The sequence below is a fragment of the Electrona antarctica genome (assembly GCF_951216825.1).
Source record: "Electrona antarctica genome assembly, chromosome: 7".
NCBI lineage: Eukaryota > Metazoa > Chordata > Actinopteri > Myctophiformes > Myctophidae > Electrona > Electrona antarctica.
The window spans coordinates 32,993,262-33,011,537 of NC_136812.1; the positions used below are offsets into that span (position 1 = coordinate 32,993,262).

At 43.5% G+C, this 18,276-nt stretch overlaps 1 protein-coding gene across 5 annotated transcripts in view; it reads left to right on the forward strand.

Moving 5' to 3' along the window:
- Nucleotides 1-18,276, forward strand: part of btbd8 (BTB domain containing 8) — a 30,623-nt gene that overhangs the window by 6,311 nt on the left and 6,036 nt on the right. For all 5 annotated transcript variants that reach the window (XM_079506444.1, XM_079506441.1, XM_079506442.1 and 2 more), the window contains exons 4-15: nucleotides 514-632; nucleotides 976-1,093; nucleotides 4,140-4,229; nucleotides 5,628-5,708; nucleotides 5,814-5,910; nucleotides 6,759-6,850; nucleotides 10,544-10,646; nucleotides 11,238-11,420; nucleotides 11,889-12,035; nucleotides 13,767-13,896; nucleotides 15,109-15,170; nucleotides 16,110-16,647. In XM_079506444.1, coding sequence (XP_079362570.1) covers nucleotides 514-632; nucleotides 976-1,093; nucleotides 4,140-4,229; nucleotides 5,628-5,708; nucleotides 5,814-5,910; nucleotides 6,759-6,850; nucleotides 10,544-10,646; nucleotides 11,238-11,420; nucleotides 11,889-12,035; nucleotides 13,767-13,896; nucleotides 15,109-15,170; nucleotides 16,110-16,647 — 1,760 coding nt within the window. The remainder of the gene's footprint in view (nucleotides 1-513; nucleotides 633-975; nucleotides 1,094-4,139; nucleotides 4,230-5,627; nucleotides 5,709-5,813; nucleotides 5,911-6,758; nucleotides 6,851-10,543; nucleotides 10,647-11,237; nucleotides 11,421-11,888; nucleotides 12,036-13,766; nucleotides 13,897-15,108; nucleotides 15,171-16,109; nucleotides 16,648-18,276) is intronic.

Here is an 18,276-nt window from a genome sequence, read left to right on the forward strand (position 1 = left end):
GCCTCCTGCATGTGCAAATTCAAAACGCAGGTACGCAGGACCGTTGAGTGATCTTAAACGAGCACTTCCAAACTCCAATACTAAACCATCACCTGCAAGGAATTTCTTGACAGGAAGTAGCTCATCAACATGTCTACAGTGGATTTTTATGAAACAAACACTTTGCAGATATAATTCATAGAAAGAGGATAATTCAAGCTTTTCGTACAGCTGCAATGTTGGTGAGTTTGACGTTGTTTAATACAATTAGATAGGACTTTTCTGTTGACAGTGCCATAGTGTGGGGAAACGGGGCATACTGGGCTCTATCAGGTACTGTAGAATAGACGTGTATTGGAATTGATACAGTTCTTCAGCGATGGTATGCATGGCAACTGGTTTGTTGTTCCTAAATAATACTGGTGTTGTGTACTGGGACCTCTGTCTTCATAGTCACACTGTGTTTACCCGACGTGGTCATAGGTGCATCATGAGATAAGATTAGGTCATAAACACAGCACTCTCTCCCTGCAGGCGAGTGTACACAGCAGAGCGGCGCATGATGTACTCATCTGGTTCAATCCCAGAGGCTGAGGAGTTTGATCCAGTGATTGTTCCCGACCCAACAAACCCCTTCAATCCTGATGACTCAGGTATGAACAAATCAAAGCGGGTTTTAGGTCAGCAGACAGGTACAAGCTAAAAGGTTAACACAAAAATGGACTTGTTTCCATTGTGCCAAAACCAGGGGAAACCAGTGATTCAGAGTAGTAGAATGTGAATTTTCCCATGTTTCTTTCTAAATTTAGTTGGTACCAGATTGTGGTCGCTCCCTCTAGTAGTTAGTTCCACCACCCCCATACAATACCGCTTTTGTTTTGCACAGATGCACACTCACAACCTCCCTCTCTCTCTCTCTCTCTCTCTCGCTCTCTCTCTCTTTCTCTCTCTCTCTCTCTCTCTCTCCTGTCCTTCCTCGTCCTTCCATCTTACTAGACGGTGGTGTTCTGGAACCGGCCTCGGGGCTCGGAGCAGACCTGTTGGACCTCTACCAGAGAGGCGAGCAATGTGACATCACTATCCAAGTGGGGGATCAGGTCTTCCCCTGCCACAGGTAGCCTATTGTCAGGGCTCTGTAGGCCCACTCGAACAAGAACCACAATCTATATGGGTTTACATCATGATGTGTTCGTCTTTATCCCACTCTCATTTACGCACGTGCACGCACACACACACACACACACACACACACACACACACACACACAGACTGACAGACAGATAGACACGTGGCTCCTCCGCTTTTTGCCCAGGGATCAGTATGGCGGATGTGCCCTGCTTCTTCTGTGAGCGTGTGCAGACGGAGATTCCTCATCTCCTAGCCACGGGCGTGCATCACAGGGCGTTAACAGTGAGCCTATTCCAGCGATGCAGAGGTGGTGGTGATGGTGGTGGCCGGTAACCATGGAGACTGCCTGGTCTTTCCCTGCTAGTGCACGGGGAATCAGGCAGCCAAAGAAAAGCTGCTCCTCTTGGATGTGAGCAGAGCAGCCTGCCAGCCCCTCCTTTTTTTTGAATGACATAACGAGAGCGCTACAACACTGACACGTGTGGCGGTTCAGTGTTGCAGTGGATCTCCCCACCACAGTCGTCAACTACCATTACCTGACCACACACAGGAGACGTGATATATTCAGCGATTTGAGCCATTCCTTCTCCCTAGCTCCCAAGCTACTGTTCATTCAGTGCCATTTGTCTAAGTCATACTTCATTACACAGGAATGAAACCACAGGGTTAGTGGCTTAGTCACAACATCATCCATCATAGTCATTTTAAGTGACAAGGATTTAGTCTCACTTATTCAATCTTATACCGTTGGCTTCTCTTTGCCGGCATACCATTGTCATCAAGGCTTTGTTTCTTTTTCTGTTTCTCAAACATAGGGTTTGAATCCATTGTAGGTAATGGACCCATTTTATGGGTCGCTCTGGATTAAGCGTGTCTGTTAAATGCCTAAATTGTAAATTGAGTAAATATCCTGTTTTTGAGGGGCGCTAGCCCCTCCTATATAGAGGTTTAATGTTTGTTTTTAGTTCAATGTTTGTTTTAAAAACGGCATTGACAATGAAGGGAAAATGTACGTCATCTTGTCCCTAACACAAACATTAAATGCCATTAACAATAAAGAGAATTTTTTCACTGTTTGTTTTACATCACCATTACATCACCTAATCAACATGAGTTAGACTATATTAGCACCCCTCACTTCACACGGGTGTGATTTTGGAATTCTTTTCTACTACATTTCCCAAAGAAAAATTTCAAAAATGTTAAATAGTGAAAATATCAGATATATATATTCACAACGTGTTGCAGTGCAATGCTTAGATGTTGCATAAGGCATAAGCCCTTTTTATGTGGCTTATTAAATTCATAATGTATTACTTATTTTTAGAACTTTGGGCCCAAAATAGATTGCTAACAAACAAATCTAGGAGTCAATAATTGTGAAAGTGCAACCACAACTTAGTAAAATACTGATAGTACAGTAAGGGTATAAAACAGTAGTGCAACATGAACTGAAAGATTCAAAATGCCGTGGCTAATTGGACCGGTCCGAACAGACCCGAGAAAACATCGGAAATGTACGTGGACTCTGTTTGAAACGAGACTGAGGAAAACTAGGCCTAGTCCGAAACGAACCGAGGATAATTCTAATGTATTAGACCCGTCCAACCGTGGTATTCTGCTTCCCTCGCCCCAACTGAGAGTAATCAGACGAGCCTCAGCTGCGGCGTTGTCCACTCTGTTCTGTGTTGCAGACAGACAGAGAACATTTTCGCCGACTTTATGCCGCCCGTCCTGGCAGAAAATGTCCTTAAACATGCTCCATACAGATGACATTCCAACTTGCATTTCACCTCGCTAAAATCCTCCATGGTGTTCAGCAGCAGTGCATTCAGTGTGCTTGAGATTGGCGGCGTTTCAATCATCTGTTAACGTTAAACGTGGCTCATTCAATATGCGAGAACAGACAATATGGATTTGGGGGTGTAATTACAACACACATGTCTAATTTTAAAACCGAAGGTTAAAGAGATTAATATATAAAATAGGCATGTGGTGCTCCAACTTATGCCAAGAACGCGGGACCTCGTTCTTCTCTCCATAACCCGCCTTTGCCAAGACGAGGGAACTCGTCTTTCTTTAATTTAATCAAGTAATTAAAAATAATATTTTAAAATATATATATATATATTTATTTTTTGCTTTTACTCACATGTTAGACAGCCTACATATGGATCTGACAAAATCTGGTGTTTGGGAGGTTGTAATTCCATTCCTAACATCGCGTGGACCAAAACAACTCCATCGCGTATCACCCGCAGCCTAGACCAAAGAGATTCTATATAAAGAGGCGAAACTCCCATTAACACTTAGCCCGCTAGCATTTATTGAAAAATTAGGATCTAATTCACGGCAGCATTTTTTCCAGTTGAGCTCTTATTTTGAAAAGCCACATTTCCAGACTTGCGGAAGTAGACATATCCCAGTAAGTTTAACGGGTCTCGTTCAACTGTTGTTTACAAGATGGATCTATGCCGGGGCACAGGAGGCCTCCACAGCGTCGGCTCTGTGCCATCAAAGAACCATCTGGGACAAGGAATAGGAGATACAGGCGATTGAAAGAAACGGATAGAATGGATTATTATGGCGAGAACGATCTAAGATGGGCGATCCATTGTCATGACAACAACAGGTAGCTACCCGATGCTAACGCAAGTAGCATTATGGCTTGATCGATCGAAAGTGCAATTGCCATTGATCAACGGCAATGGCGGTAAGCGTAGTATTAAATAATAGGCTTCAATTGACCTAGATCTACGGCAATGGCGTGGAAACGGTTAAGTCCCATAGTAACAACCAGCGCTCAGCCTAGACTGAAGCCACACTGTAGTGTGGTGGGGGGGCTGCACTTCTGGTTGCCCAGGATCTCTTCGCGCATTTGACTGGCACTGGCAATGGGAGGGAATGTGTTAATGTTCCAGTACTTGTCACTTCACAGCCTCTTAGACTTTGGCCAAACGCATACGATATGATTATAATAGTGGTGGGTGAAACTGACCCGTTGATGCCTGCTTGTTTGTGTGAATTTGTAGGGCGATCCTGTGCGCACGATCTCAGTACTTCCGAGCCATGCTGAGTGGGAGTTGGATGGAGAGCTCCAGACATTGCATCACTATACAAGGGTAAGGCACAGTGTAACCATTATAAGATCCATAATGCACCTCCGCCCTCGCCTTACAGTGAAACGTATCATTGTCGGAAAAACAATGTGTGGAACATTAATTATTCATGCTTTGACACAGAGGTGTCTCTGTACAGGGGTTTCACTCTCTCCCAACGTGGCACAATATGCACACAGACCCACACGGCCCGACCCACAAGCCATGGAATCTCAAATGAATGTCTCGGATTTCCACCCGCCGTGGGTTGCATTCTCCCCCTCCTAGAAGCACATAGTATATATACTGAATGTCTTCTGATCCGCTCCCTACCCCAGAGCCCAATATACCCCAGTGCAATCTCTTTGAAGAATGACGGAGGAAAATGAGGCCTACTGTGTTCTGGCGGAAAATGCGTCACTCATCCAAGCGCAGCTGATTTGAGGGTAACAGGGGGGAGATGCCTCTGTCACCGCAAAGGACGACTGCGATGATTGGGGGTGGAGGGGCGATGCACAGTGAACCTTTAGTAACCCCCTGGCTGTAGTCACATGGACTGGTGCTGCTTGTGCAGTTTGTATTTTGACACTGAACTTTAACTCGTGACCCTGGAAATCATTGACACGACTTGTGATAAAGGCTATAGGTCCGTTTTCCTACAAAAAGGCAATGACTCTAGTTCTGTTCATGATTGGTTTCGTTTGGGGTAGGTAGTGGTACTCGTGGGAGGACGGGGCGGTCCCACGGTAGTCGTGCGGTACTCACGCATCAATAGTACCAAGACGAGACACGGCGACTAGTTGACTGGCAGACAGTCAATGGCTGCTATTTATATTATGTTATATCACTACATAATGTTAAATCATTGATCTAAACAGCGTTATATAAACAAGGATAGGGTGATTAAAAAAGGTTATGTCTGTAGGAGTGCAGGCTATCAGAAATTACTTTGGACAGTTGGAAACTTGCAAAGTGACACATTACTTTACCTGGGTAACATCTTCTGATAGTTGTACTTGAATGTTGACATGAAATAATAATCCCGTTTAGTGGTTCATTAGCGCGAACATGACAAAATCGGACAGCTTGTTTGGCAACACAGTGACATGACATCACGGATGAATCCTTGGTATTGGTATCCTCATGCGACCGAGTCAACTTCTCTCCGCTGGAAGGTTATACTAGTGTAAATTCACGGCCGGGAAAGTGAATTCCCGGCCGCCTTCTTGCGGTACATGGTACATGTCCCACGGACCGGCACCGGTTTGCGTACCGGTGGTTGGGAACCCCTGCTTTAAGAGGACAATCCTATTGTTTACAGTTTCAGCTACATCCTTAACTGAAAGAACAAATTCCTCACATGTGCAAATACACCAGGCAACACAAATGATTCCGATACTGCTTGTGAAAACTCATTTTCAGCTTGGGGCCAGAGGAGATGGACATCCTCCTCCTGTTTATGTATGGGGCCATCGTGGACCTGCCTCCCAGAGCCAACATTAGGTATTACATGTCAACACACTAACCATGCACATTCACATGGACTCTCAGCCCAGGACAAAGGCCCATAATAAAGCTAACCTACGGCTGGTGTCATCCTCTCTCCAGTCAGGTGGTGTTGGCTGCAGACATGTTGGGTCTGGAGGGGTTAAATCATGTGGTGGAGATGGTTCTGACCCGAGACTATTGCCGCTTTTTCCCCAAGGTCAGTGTTGCATGTGTTTGCAATTTCTGCAAAGACTGAATCGATGCTTAAAAGGGACAAACTGTACATTGTGCTTTTCAACATTTAAGAGAATATTATTTTCTTTTTTATACTTGCTTGTCGATATGTTCCCATCCAACAAAGTCCTGCTGTGTTTCAGTTCTCTTAACGCCCTCATTATCATGTTTCTCTGATACAATATGACATGTTTTGACTCCCGAGGCGACATGTGCCTGTACAGCAGTGATTCTCAACCTTTTTAATTTGAAGGACTCCCAGTTTTATTTATACTTTAACTGACTGTTTCCCAAACAGTGGTTCGGGACTCATTTGTGCTTACGGACCAATTTCTATGGGTGACGACTCGAGTTAAAAAATAATGTGTATACATATAAATATATATAAATGTAAAAAAAAATCACACCCGTGTGAACTGAGTGGTGTAAGGTCTTATATAGACTGATCAGCTGTGGTCTGACGTAATGAAATCACACCCGTGTGAACTGGGTGACCATAGCAACCATGCTCATTTTTTGGTACGAACAGACAGACAGACACGTAAACTAACAAAGCCAGTTGTAGGAGTGGTTTACACCACTCAAAAATGGTGCAGGCCCGTCAGAACAGGTCAGCTCCATATATGGAGATCTAAGGGTTTGAGGTCAGATGTAGAGTTGCTGGCCAATATTGATGACATCAGGGATCTCCATATGGGCTTAATATTGATGACATCAGGGATCTCCATCCCTGATGATGATGTGTGTGTGAAATACTAATAATAATGATACACATACTGTAAGATAAGATGCTTTCTTATTGAAGATGCACCCTCTTTGTTTTCTTTTCAGATGGCTGTTGATGGGGTCCAAAAGACAATTCTAGAGTGCCTATCCCTCAGCCAAGCCCTAGGCCTTCAAAGCCTCCACACGCTGTGTAAGCGGTGAGTGTGGATGGATACTGCATTCATCCAGGGAGTTGATCCCACTCAAAGAGTGTCAGGAATGTAGCAGAGGTTGTCTGGAAAGGTGCCGTTGTATTGAAAAGAGTGTGTCACCACAAAGGAGTGCTGTTACCAGTTGATGTAGGATCAGTAATATGCAGTCTTTGCTAGGGGTAGGTACCGAACCTCGGGGACCAAGCAGGAACCGAACCTGCCAAGTACCAGGTACCTATCCCGGCTCCTCCTGTCTACATGTCGAAGTGTCCTTGGGCAAGACACTGAACCCCAAATTGCTCCCGATGTGCTGGTTGGTACCTTGCATGGCTTCCGCTGCAATCGGTGTATGAATGTGTGTGTGAATGGGTGAATGTAATGCACAATCTATGTAAAGTGCCTTGGATAAAGGCGCTATATAAATGCACCATTTACCATTTTTATATATAAATGCACCATTTACCTATCCAAATAATTCAATTTCGGTTCTCCCTATTGGCTCCCACAAACACGCAGTCACAGGCTATTTATTTATTTTCTTCCCCTTTTATCTTCGACGCGCAGGGAACACAGCTGATCTACAAGCCTACACCGCGTTGCATCAGCGACGCGTTGTGGGCTTTCAGATTGGCTGCTGCATGTAGTTGTCGAGGAGTCTAGAGATAGAGAAGGGGAGAGAAAGTGTGGTGTCGAAGTGACACAGGCGTGCGGTTGTGATGCGTGCACAACACAGACAGACAGACAGACACACAGACAGACAGACACAGACAGTGGTAGTAGGCTATGGATTACCTCTTGTTCGTCCAAATAAATGAATCCAAATAAATCGAGTAGTAAGCAGCTTCCAACTACAACACGTTGTGATCATGTGTAGCATAATTCATCCACGCACACCGTCTTCTCTTTCCAGGTGTAGCCTATTAAGCTCGTTGAAGAAAGCCTCATCCGAAAGTTTAACAAAGTACACTCAAGCAACAGAGATTAGTGTAACATTTAAGTCCCTATATGACATGAGGTAATATTTTTACCGTTGTACTGTATATCATTGCAAGCCAAGGCAATAGACTACTAGACCAGTGGTTTTCAACCCTTTTCATATCAAGTTCCATTATTTATTGGGCATTTGAGCCACGGACCACCATTTGATGAGGCAAAAGATCAAAATAACAATTCTTCTACATTCTCCATTTGTGTAGACTTCTTGTAAATCAAGTAATGCAGATATTTGACAATAATTGAACTCTTGAGAGCTCTCAAGAGTTAAAGATCTATAAAAGGGTCCATTTGGTTACCAACTCTCCTCATTTAGCTGGGGACCACCTTGAACCCCCTCAAGGACCACTGGTGGCTAGACTGACATAAGGTAAATATCTCACCTTGAAAGCAATGAAATGCAGACAGTCATGTACTGCTATGTGTAAAAATGGGAAAACGTTATTTATTTTACCTTTCAGTCAAAATAAGGAAATCATTTTGCATTAAGATAAGATTTTATTTGTTAAAAAATATTGGCAATGGCATTGTTTTAATAACTGATCTCAATATTGACCCAATAGGTTTTGCCATAATCATGCAGTCTATAACGGTGACAAAGCCATGACAGCAATGGTCCAAAGAAATCTGTAAAAACATTTTATAGGCTACAGTAGTATTTTATTTATTTACCTCTTATTTAAGTTATTTTATATCATTTTGGAACTGGAATAGGGAACCGTTAGGAACCGAAATCGATAAGATTTTTTTTGCAAAACTACATTGTATTGCGATCATGATGAATCTCTACAGTTCCAAAATAACCAGTGAATTATTTCAGGAATATGTTTGCATGAAGGAATCTTCAATGCACTTTTACAATATTTTCCCTATTCCCTAGCTCTTGTCAGTGTTCTCATTTTGATTTTTTTATTTGATCAACCAAATACAATCCGCACACTCTCATGCTCCAATACATTTTAATGACGGCGCTTTGAGCCTTTACTGGGAAACGTCATTATAATTTAGTATGTGAATGTGTGGTTCCTATTATTTTCCATTAGCCTATCGTAACTCAGCCTCCGACAAGTGATGTTCGTAATCAGCTTGTAGTACAGTAGTACAAAATGTCCTGCAAGATATGTTTTTAGCATTTAAAGCTTCAGAAGAAATAAGCTTTTTATTTTCTGTAGCAATAAATGATTTGCTAAATGGACATGTCATCATTTGAAGGTCACCAGAGTTTTGAATTAATTGCGCTAATGACAAGTTATGGCAATGGCAGCAAAAATAGGCTATACTCAATCGTGGCCTTTTAGAGCCATCACTGCTGTATGAGAATATTGCACCTGGTAATGCATTCAGAACACACCAAAGGTCACGGAAATCTTGAATGCTGAGGAGATGCCCTTTCATTTTGAGGATTTAAACAATGTTTATCATTTGCCTTTCTCTGCATACTCCTCACTCAAGCTTGAGCTACTCTCTTCAATGCATTGCTGTCACATTGCCAGTGAGGGTATGGCACCATTCCAGTATCAACTCATTTTAAGTAAATCACATGAACTCAGGGTGTTGTTTGAGCTCAGTGGGCTATGGTGGCATTGTTGTGCATTCAGATCCAACAGATTAATAGAGACAAAGTCTCTTTGAACTTTCCTGTCTCTGACCGATATTCAGTGCAATGAAATGAGATAATTGTAGGGCGTGGGATAATTGTAAATAAATATACGCTTGAGTGCACCTGAGTGAACGTGAAGTGGTACTGTTGCTGATTAACTTTCTGCTCATTTTAGTTCCCACTGCTAGTGAATATACAGATACGTATGTGAATGTAGGTCAGAATGTTAGAAGCTGTGGGCTGTTTTGATGGTGTGGGTGGGTGGGTGTGGGTGTGGGGTTGGGGGTGTGTGGGCGTGTGGGCTTCTGATGTGATGAGTCACACGTGTGTGAGAGTACGTTGAGCTGTACTGCACTGTGCAGCACTGCATACAGTAGTAGTTTATTCCACAGCCTAATATACTGTAACTAACTGCCTACATCTTTTGAAAGTGGGTACATTAAGATTGTCCTGAATTTCATTGATTGAGGTAGTTAAGATTGTCCTGAATTTCATTGATTGAGGTAGTTAACGACATATGATCAAATCTAAGAGCGAGGGACCGAGAACTAGGCACTATTTTGGAAACGTGCCATGCTTCCAGGATTCTTTGGCTGAAGTCACCCCCAAGTTGCAAGCCAGCGAGGTTAATGAATCTGTCTGGCCTGGAATTTGGCAGCATAGTAGCTTGTCTGAAACGGTTCCATCACAGAGCTGACCTAAATTACAGATAGAAACAACTGAATGTTCAAATTGCAGATGAAACGCCACTTCCTCCTCCTAACCTTATGGCCCCCTGCTCACACTGTGAGCATTGTCACCACTACAGCTGCCATATAGCAGATGATGGCCTCACACACAGTAGACATTGTTTGAAGATAATGTACTGCATGACAGAGAACCAGTTATTTACTGATGATTTAATCTTTTAAAGGCATTAAGAAGACAAATTGTAGTGGCCGTGGCGGTCTGAAAATTGGAAAGGAAGGTCGCCGGTTCGACCATCAGTCAGTTCACTCAGTCTGTTGAAGTGCCCCTGAGCAAGACTTATATCTGAGCAGCCATCTGCTGGGTGAATCAGTAAAATTAGTAAATATTACCCTTCCTAAGTGATGTGTATTTTCTAGGTGGGTTGTGGAACATTATTTGAAGTGCTGGTCAGAGAGGAACTTCTCCCTTCTGCCATGTGAGCTCCAGAGAGAGTTTCTTGCAGCCATAACTGAAAACATGGTGTGTATTCCTCACACAACATACAATTGCACAAATATCCCATTCTCCCATGTACATGTAGTTTGTTTTTTTCACAGGAAGGCAATTTGTGCATGATCCAATAAAACTTCTTCTTTATTAAATTATGAATTGTTAATGATGTAGAAATTATATTATGTAATTCAAATGTTGATAGATTGGTTTGTAATTAGTGGTTGAATTTTATAATGAAGCTGTTTGCCTTCTGCCTTTCATCACCACAATAATGTGCTGTGTATTACACAGTACACAGTCAAATGGTCAGTGTTAATTTAACCATAGTTTGTAATTGTAACTCCAAGTGTACAGAAAGAAACCAAATGGACCCTTGTTGATCTGTAACCCGGGGTAAACGGGGTTACAGTTGCTTCCATTTGTACACTCCCAGAGTTCTTCATGTGTGTGTGTGGCAAGAATTATTGCCTTCTAAATTCGACTTTCCCACCAATTATCACGAACACTTGGCCAAAGTAGTCTCCCGGATTTGGCCAGTGGCTTCACTTTGCTTTATGTTGTGTGCACGTTTGTGTTCTTCTAGATGTACTACTTTAGCTGATTGATGTTTATCCACAGACAGCGAATGATGCTGTGAGTGTGCTCTGTGGCACTGAGCAGCTGATTGGCAGTCTCCCCGAGGTCAAGTGGGCCAAGCAGGTGATGACTCTGGCCACAGAGCTTCAGGACTACAGCCTCAGTGTGATCATCAGCCAGCTCCCTGCAGTCATTCACACCGACACCTTCCAAAATCTACTCTGGGTAAGGGATCTACTCTGGGTAAGGGAACATTGATTGATTGACAACAGAGCGGATACAAAATACAACGTTTCGGCATCACCGGCCTTCATCTGCTCTGTTGTCAATACATTATTTTGGGAGCTTTTAAAACGGTGTGTGTCTCCTTTCTTAGTCATTTTTTGGATCCTGCACCCGTTGCAATTTGTGGATGTGCGTGCACCTCCCTAATTGATTTAACACCGATTTATGCTTTGTCGCTCACCAACTTGCAATTTCTGTGTGTAAAAAGTCCTCCTGGTGAAACTCCTCACTGTCAGCCATGTCAGGGAGAGCTGTACCACTCCTCTGAAGTGTGACTTCAAGGCCGCCTTTCACCTAAGACCAACTGCAGGAGTTAGCAGTGTGCAATGTGCCACTCGCACTCTCAAAAGAACAGATTCAATATTGCCCTCCAGTGGTTTTCTCAGTGTTTGGTGTGTGTGTTTCCAGAGAGAAAAGATCACCCGGGAGCCCGCCCTGTTGAAGAAACTGTGCTCCGCCATCAGAGAAGGTGTGACTGTGGACAACTGCTGTGACCTCTTCTTGGCCGTGGAAATTCTGTACAGGGGGGAAATGGAGCAATATGTGCATCAAGAAGTGAGCAATACATTTTTTTATTTTGTATTTGTACATTTGAATTTCAAATAAACTTTAGTTTTTAAACCAAGGTTCATGTTTTCGGTTGTTATTAGAGAAAGTAAAAGATGAGCGTACATTTTGTTTCATTTGCTGCTTTCTTTTGTTTTAGCGATTTTAGCTATTTCTGACAGGGGGTGGGGGCATTCAAACATAGGGCTAAATATGTATTTTTTTGCAAAAGTTTATAGCGATTTACTATAGTCCTACTAGACCCCATAAAATGACATCTGGCCACAAAAGATCACGGGATCGATTGAATGCGAAGGGGGAGGTGATAAACTGTCATATTGAGCCTATAACACACAGTATGGCATCCCACTAGTACTCCCCCTTCACATTCAGTAATCCTGTGATCTTGTGTGGCCAGATGTAATTTCCTGGGGTCTAGTAGGACTATAGTAAATAATAATAAAGAAATCGCCGTAAAATGTTGTCAAAAAATATGTATTTAGCCCCATGTTAGAATGCCCCCGCCCCCCTGTCAAAAATAGCTAAAATCCCTAAAACGAAAGAAAGCAGCAACTGAAAAAAAATTAACACTCATCTTTTACGTCCTCTAATAACAACCTAAAACATGAACCTTGGTTGAAAAAAAACTAAAGTTGTCCTTTAAGTCAGGGGACCCCCCCCCCGGGGGGTCGCGACCCCCAGGTTCGTGGGTCGCGACCCCCTGGGGGGGTCTTTTTTTCTTCTTTTTGCAACTGAATGGCTGGAAAATGGAAATTAAGAGTTTACATAGTACACATAGTAGTTTACATAGTGCATGCATACACTTTCCTTAATGATTATGATGAAAAATCGCTATTATTAAGGTTATTGTAGCGACCAATTGGTATTGTGGGTGGGGAGGGTGGCGGGGCGGGGGCCGCAAGACACGGCCAAAGCATTTCCGGGGGTCCCCAGCCAAAAACGTTGAGAACCCCTGCTTTAAGCTACATTTCTGCACACTGGTTGCAGATATGGGAGCATTGTGATGCGTTCTGAGCTTCTGGATGAGCTTTTTTTTCGCAATTTTTAAATAGTACTGTGGTATAGTGGTTAATTTAATTCCAATCGGCCAACCGGAAAACAATTCATAAGATACCACTCTACAAGCATTAAATCTTACGTTGTTTATTGTAAATCCCCCCCACCCACCCAAAACACCCACTCTCACGCACATGGCGCACGCACGCACACACACGCTGCACGCACACACACAGAATCGGGTTTAGACATTTTGTACGCCATTTTCTTGGGGAAATGGCCTGGCTGCATGAGTGAAAGCACACGGCAGTATGGATTAAACTAAGAGACACTGAGGTATGGGAGTGGCCTGCACTAATCTGGCTGTTATATCCGCTGGTGGGAGAGGCAAAGTGGGAAAGCGATGAGGAAAACGGAGGTGACTGGGTGGAGAGTAGAATCAGCTCCTCCCTGACAGGTTTTTGTTATTATTTGTAATGTGTATATATAGGTGAAGAAACAGCCAGTTGTTAGCCACAGCCAGGCTGTGACATCAGTGATTTAGCTCAAGTGGATTCTGAAAGAGTGAAGCAAAAGGGAGGGAGGGAGGGAGGGGTATTGGTTGCTATGGTGAAGGGCTCTTCAAGCAGCTGCTGATTCGCTTGTGCCGAAGCGCACCCTTTTCCATTCTCCTCCTCTCCTCCTCCCTCCCTTTCTCTCACTCTCTCCCCCTCCCTCTGCCAGCCGTTCAGCCAAGAGATTCGTTCACTACACGAGAGGCTGTGGACCTTCTTTCTCCAGTCTTTTTATGCCATCCGCCACACGCAGGGATGGGAGAGGCTGCCCTTGATGTACAGTGAGAAGATACTGGCAGGTATGGGGAGGACATCTTTAATCTGGGAGCTTTGAGCCGTGAGGCTTTCTGTAACTGCACGGCTGTCCAAATCTCCACTCTCAGGATATTCATGCTGCGGTGTGTGTGTGCTGCGTGTGTGTTTGTGTGGAGGGTGGGGTGGGGGGTGGGGGGGGGGGGTATTTTTCTGTGCCTTACCAAGCTTAGAGATGAAGTAATGGCTCTGCATCGTGAGAGATAAATGGACCAGAGCCATTGGTGTGTACGTATGCTGCCTGCTGATGGAACCTGCAATGGTTCCTTACTTCCTTTTGCACAGCTGCTTCACCACTGCTGCTCCATTCATTATTTTGCTAGTGCTCCTCGTGTACTATTTTCACCCTGTTGTTGTTTTTCTGTGGGGTGGGGGGTGGCATTTTAGCTGCACTAGACAGATGAGTGTGGGCTATCATCGTAATGCACCAGCCGTACTCTAGCATGCTCTTGTGTTTTAATGGGTGGGGAATAACGGGTCCACAAATCAAGAAAAAATCGAGTTCTCTCATTCTTTAGCTTGTTGTGTGCTGAATGCACTACATGAATAATTGATTTGGCTAGATTTCAGCTCTATATGGTTTGCTATTACAGGTAGATTTCTTGGCAATGGAATCACAGAGGCTGTGTCTGAGATGAAAACAATACACAAGCTTATTGACTGAATAAGCCACACTGGTTATTTTCACCATGAACAGCCACCATTTTGTAGGAATATTATATATTTAGATATAGGTTTGTTTGGGCAAGGTGTGTGTGTGTGTGTGTGTGTGTGTGTGTGTGTGTGTGTGTGTGTGTGTGTGTGTGTGTGTGTGTGTGTGTGTGTGTGTGTGTGTGTGTGTGTGTGTGTGTGTGTGTGTGTGTGTGTGTGTGTGTGTGTGTGTGTGTGTGTGTGTGTGTGTGTGTGTGTGTGTGTGTGTGTGTAAAACAATGTTTGCTAGATGGACACAGCTGATTGATATGCTACTTCAGCTTGACTGTACTCTATGGTGTAGCTATGTTTTGCCTTCGTCTTTTTATACTCATTTTGACCAAGGATTGCTGCTGCAGGTTGGATTGCTGAATGTGAACTCATCCAAGTGTCCAGAAAGACTGTGTTCTAAATGTTTGATTTAGAAGAACAACATCATATTTTGCTGTAATGCCACTGGAATGTCTGTGGTTGTAACTTGGAATGTGTTTGTTATTCTTCCCTGAAAGCTGCTCTTGATGTAGGAGACGACAGAAGACTTGGTAAAAAGCCTGTATTCACCAGTTCACAGGTACATGATACTCAATATTCATACCTTTTTGTTCCATCATATTTAAATTTTAGCTGGGAAATTACTTGGAACACATTTTAAAAACACTGGCTCAGTTAGTTGATGAGTCTATGAGCTCAGAGAAATCCATGTAAGTCTGTATAATCCATTATTATAATCACTGTGCAACATGCAGCAACTCCTCACAGTACCGATATGCAGTATAAACATAGTGCTCAACAGATACTGTTCTGTGTATGGGAGAGGGACTGTTACTGTTCTGTGTATGGGAGAGGGACTGTTACTGTTCTGTGTATGGGAGAGGGACTGTTACTGGTCTGTGTATGGGAGAGGGACTGTTACTGTTCTGTGTATGGGAGATGTTTAGCATGAGAAGAGCCACACACCTTCCCATACTGTAGGTGTTGACACAGACAGTTCTGATAAATCCTGCAAGAGAAGTGCTTCTGTTCTGCTTTATTATATTATATTTATAGATAGGGAAACCGAAAAAAGGACAAAATATAAATAAATAAAATGAGAAGTTAAAAAGCGGCTGTACAGGTAGCAATACAAACACTTTATTTAAAAATATATAGTTTATGAGAAGGCCAAATTATAACATAGGTACTGTTTTTTCACATTTTAATTTCCAGCATTTACAAGTATCGGTTGCTCTGTCTTTAACCATTTAAGGCCTATTTAATAATAGCTGATCTACAAGCTTACGACAGGTCACGATGCAACGTGTTGTGAGCTTGTAGACATGCTCAAAATAGGTACACCAGGATGAAAGTGGTTAACTACTTTTCTTACACAAACAACAACTGAACACCGGGCTTTGTGTGTGCCCCCCATAACATCATGAAGCAGCCAAGTCTATGGACACTATACTGCATACTGGGAAGTTTAGTTATTGTCACATGACCAATGTGGTTTCTTCTGATTTGTTTCTTGCAGCCGAAGCCTGTAAAATGCCAGCCACCTGCACCTGAGAGCCCTCCTATGCACAGGACCCAGAAGGTCTCCAAACCCACGATTGTTACCTCTCCTCGCTTTCCTGTGGCAGCCATGAAGTCTGATGGACTGGGGGCATCTAATAAGCCAGGAGATGTTCAGGCATCCAGGGCAAAGAATGGGAAAACCAGACCCAGTGAGCGTAGTACGGCTCCTAAAGCAAAGGCATCCCCGGCCGCACCAGTCGTCAACGGCGCAGCAGCCACAGGGGCGAGGTGGGAAACGTCGACTGCCAACGGCTTCCGAAGCGCCGCCGGTGTTAAGGACCCAGAGAAGAGGCCTAGCCCCGGTGCCAGGCCAAAAACCTCCCCCCCAGGCTTCACATCCTCAAGCCCGACCAAGCCAGTGAAACCTCTGAAAAGCACAGTAGTCAAACCAGATGGCCCTGCCCAGCCTCAACCCACCGCCTCATCCACGTCAGGCAGTGTCTCACCAGAGAACAGCGCCGGAAGCCCACGCAACAGCAGCCAGGCCATCCCAGGTTTGTGACCCATGTCGGTTTTAATTAATTGGAGTGTTGGGAGCTGACGCTGATTGCATTTTAGCACATCAGCATAACCAAGTAGATGTGCCGGAGAACCGGCTTCAGGCACATGTTAGCTGATGAGACTTATACATTTATTAGCATGAAGCATGAAATGAAATGAAATGAAATGAAATCTATATTTACCCAGGGTATCTGGGCTAAGCTCAAGAACTTGTTTCCAGCCAGGCCCTGCTCATAGAACACATTTCATCGTAGTGGTTGATGCCTTGTTCAAGGGCATTTCAGCGGTGGTAATTTTAACGTGTCGGACGGCTGATTCGAACTGGGAACCTTCCGGTATCTAGACCGCGCCGCTATCCGTTCGGCCACCGCTGCCACACTGTGTGTGCATGCTGCACACACAATGGTCTTGGATATTTGTGGATACTGGAAGTGAAAAAGCACACCGTCTTCAAATTCAGTTAAAGGCTTTAATGGGAAATCACAATGTTCCGGTCTATAAGTCCTTCATCCGGCTATCTTTATGAACCAAACAGAGAGAGACCATCCTGTAATAATAATAATAATAAGACAGGCCTGGGCCGTGTCTCAGCGGTCCAGGCACCTTGGCTGGTAATCCAGTCTGGCAGTGTGCATCGGGTTCGACTCCCGATCCCGACGGCCTTTACTGCATGTCACCCCCCCATCTCTCTCCCCATTTCCTGTCAGCCTACTGTCTGTCCCTCCATAAAAAAAATATAAAAAATAAAGGTGAAAGCCACAAAAAATAAACATTAAAAAATTAATAATAATAATAAAACATTATTTGTATAGCACCTTTCATGACATGAAATGCAGCTCAAAGTGCTTTACAGAGCAATGGAGAAGAAAAGAAAAGAAAGGCATAAAATATTTGTAGGCTGTCTAGTGTCTAACCTATGGTGGACCTATCACTTATTTAAGGTGACATGCGCTCTCATCATGAATAAAAGAGAACAATCATAAATCAGCTCATTCAACATATTAGTAATAATGACAGTATACAGGTAATAAGGGTGTGCAAGAGACTTGTTTTTTAGAGATACTGGGAGCGAAATTGATTAATTTATCGATTGATTGATAGTTTCATTGCCTTTATTTATCCCATGGGAGGAACGTTTGTTTCGCCACTACACCAAATGATAAACAAGTAGCAATGGCAGTAAATACTACATTGTGAACTGTAAATTAAAGCTACCAAACATACCTACAATGAAATATAGGTAGAGGGTAGTTAACTGCAGCACCGTGACCTTAGTGGTACAAGGTGACATCCATCCACAGACATAATGTACTTCTAAGACCGTTCAAATATTTAATAAAGGACAGCTTTCTCTTTTCCGTAGTGACCTCTAAAGAGACAAGGATTAGGCCATTATAGAGCCTACTTCACAAGTCTGTTTAATTTATCGTACATGATGTCAATGTATCAACATTTGTTGCGCACTAGACTAGATTGCCCTTGTCGGTAAACTGAATGCATCATAATTGACATGTAGACTAACTGCATAACAGCAAAGGTCAAACCCCAATACACCTGTCACTAGGGTTATAGGGGGTATGGCCAGAGCTTTTGTGGTGATGGCGGATGCTTGTTTGGGGGAG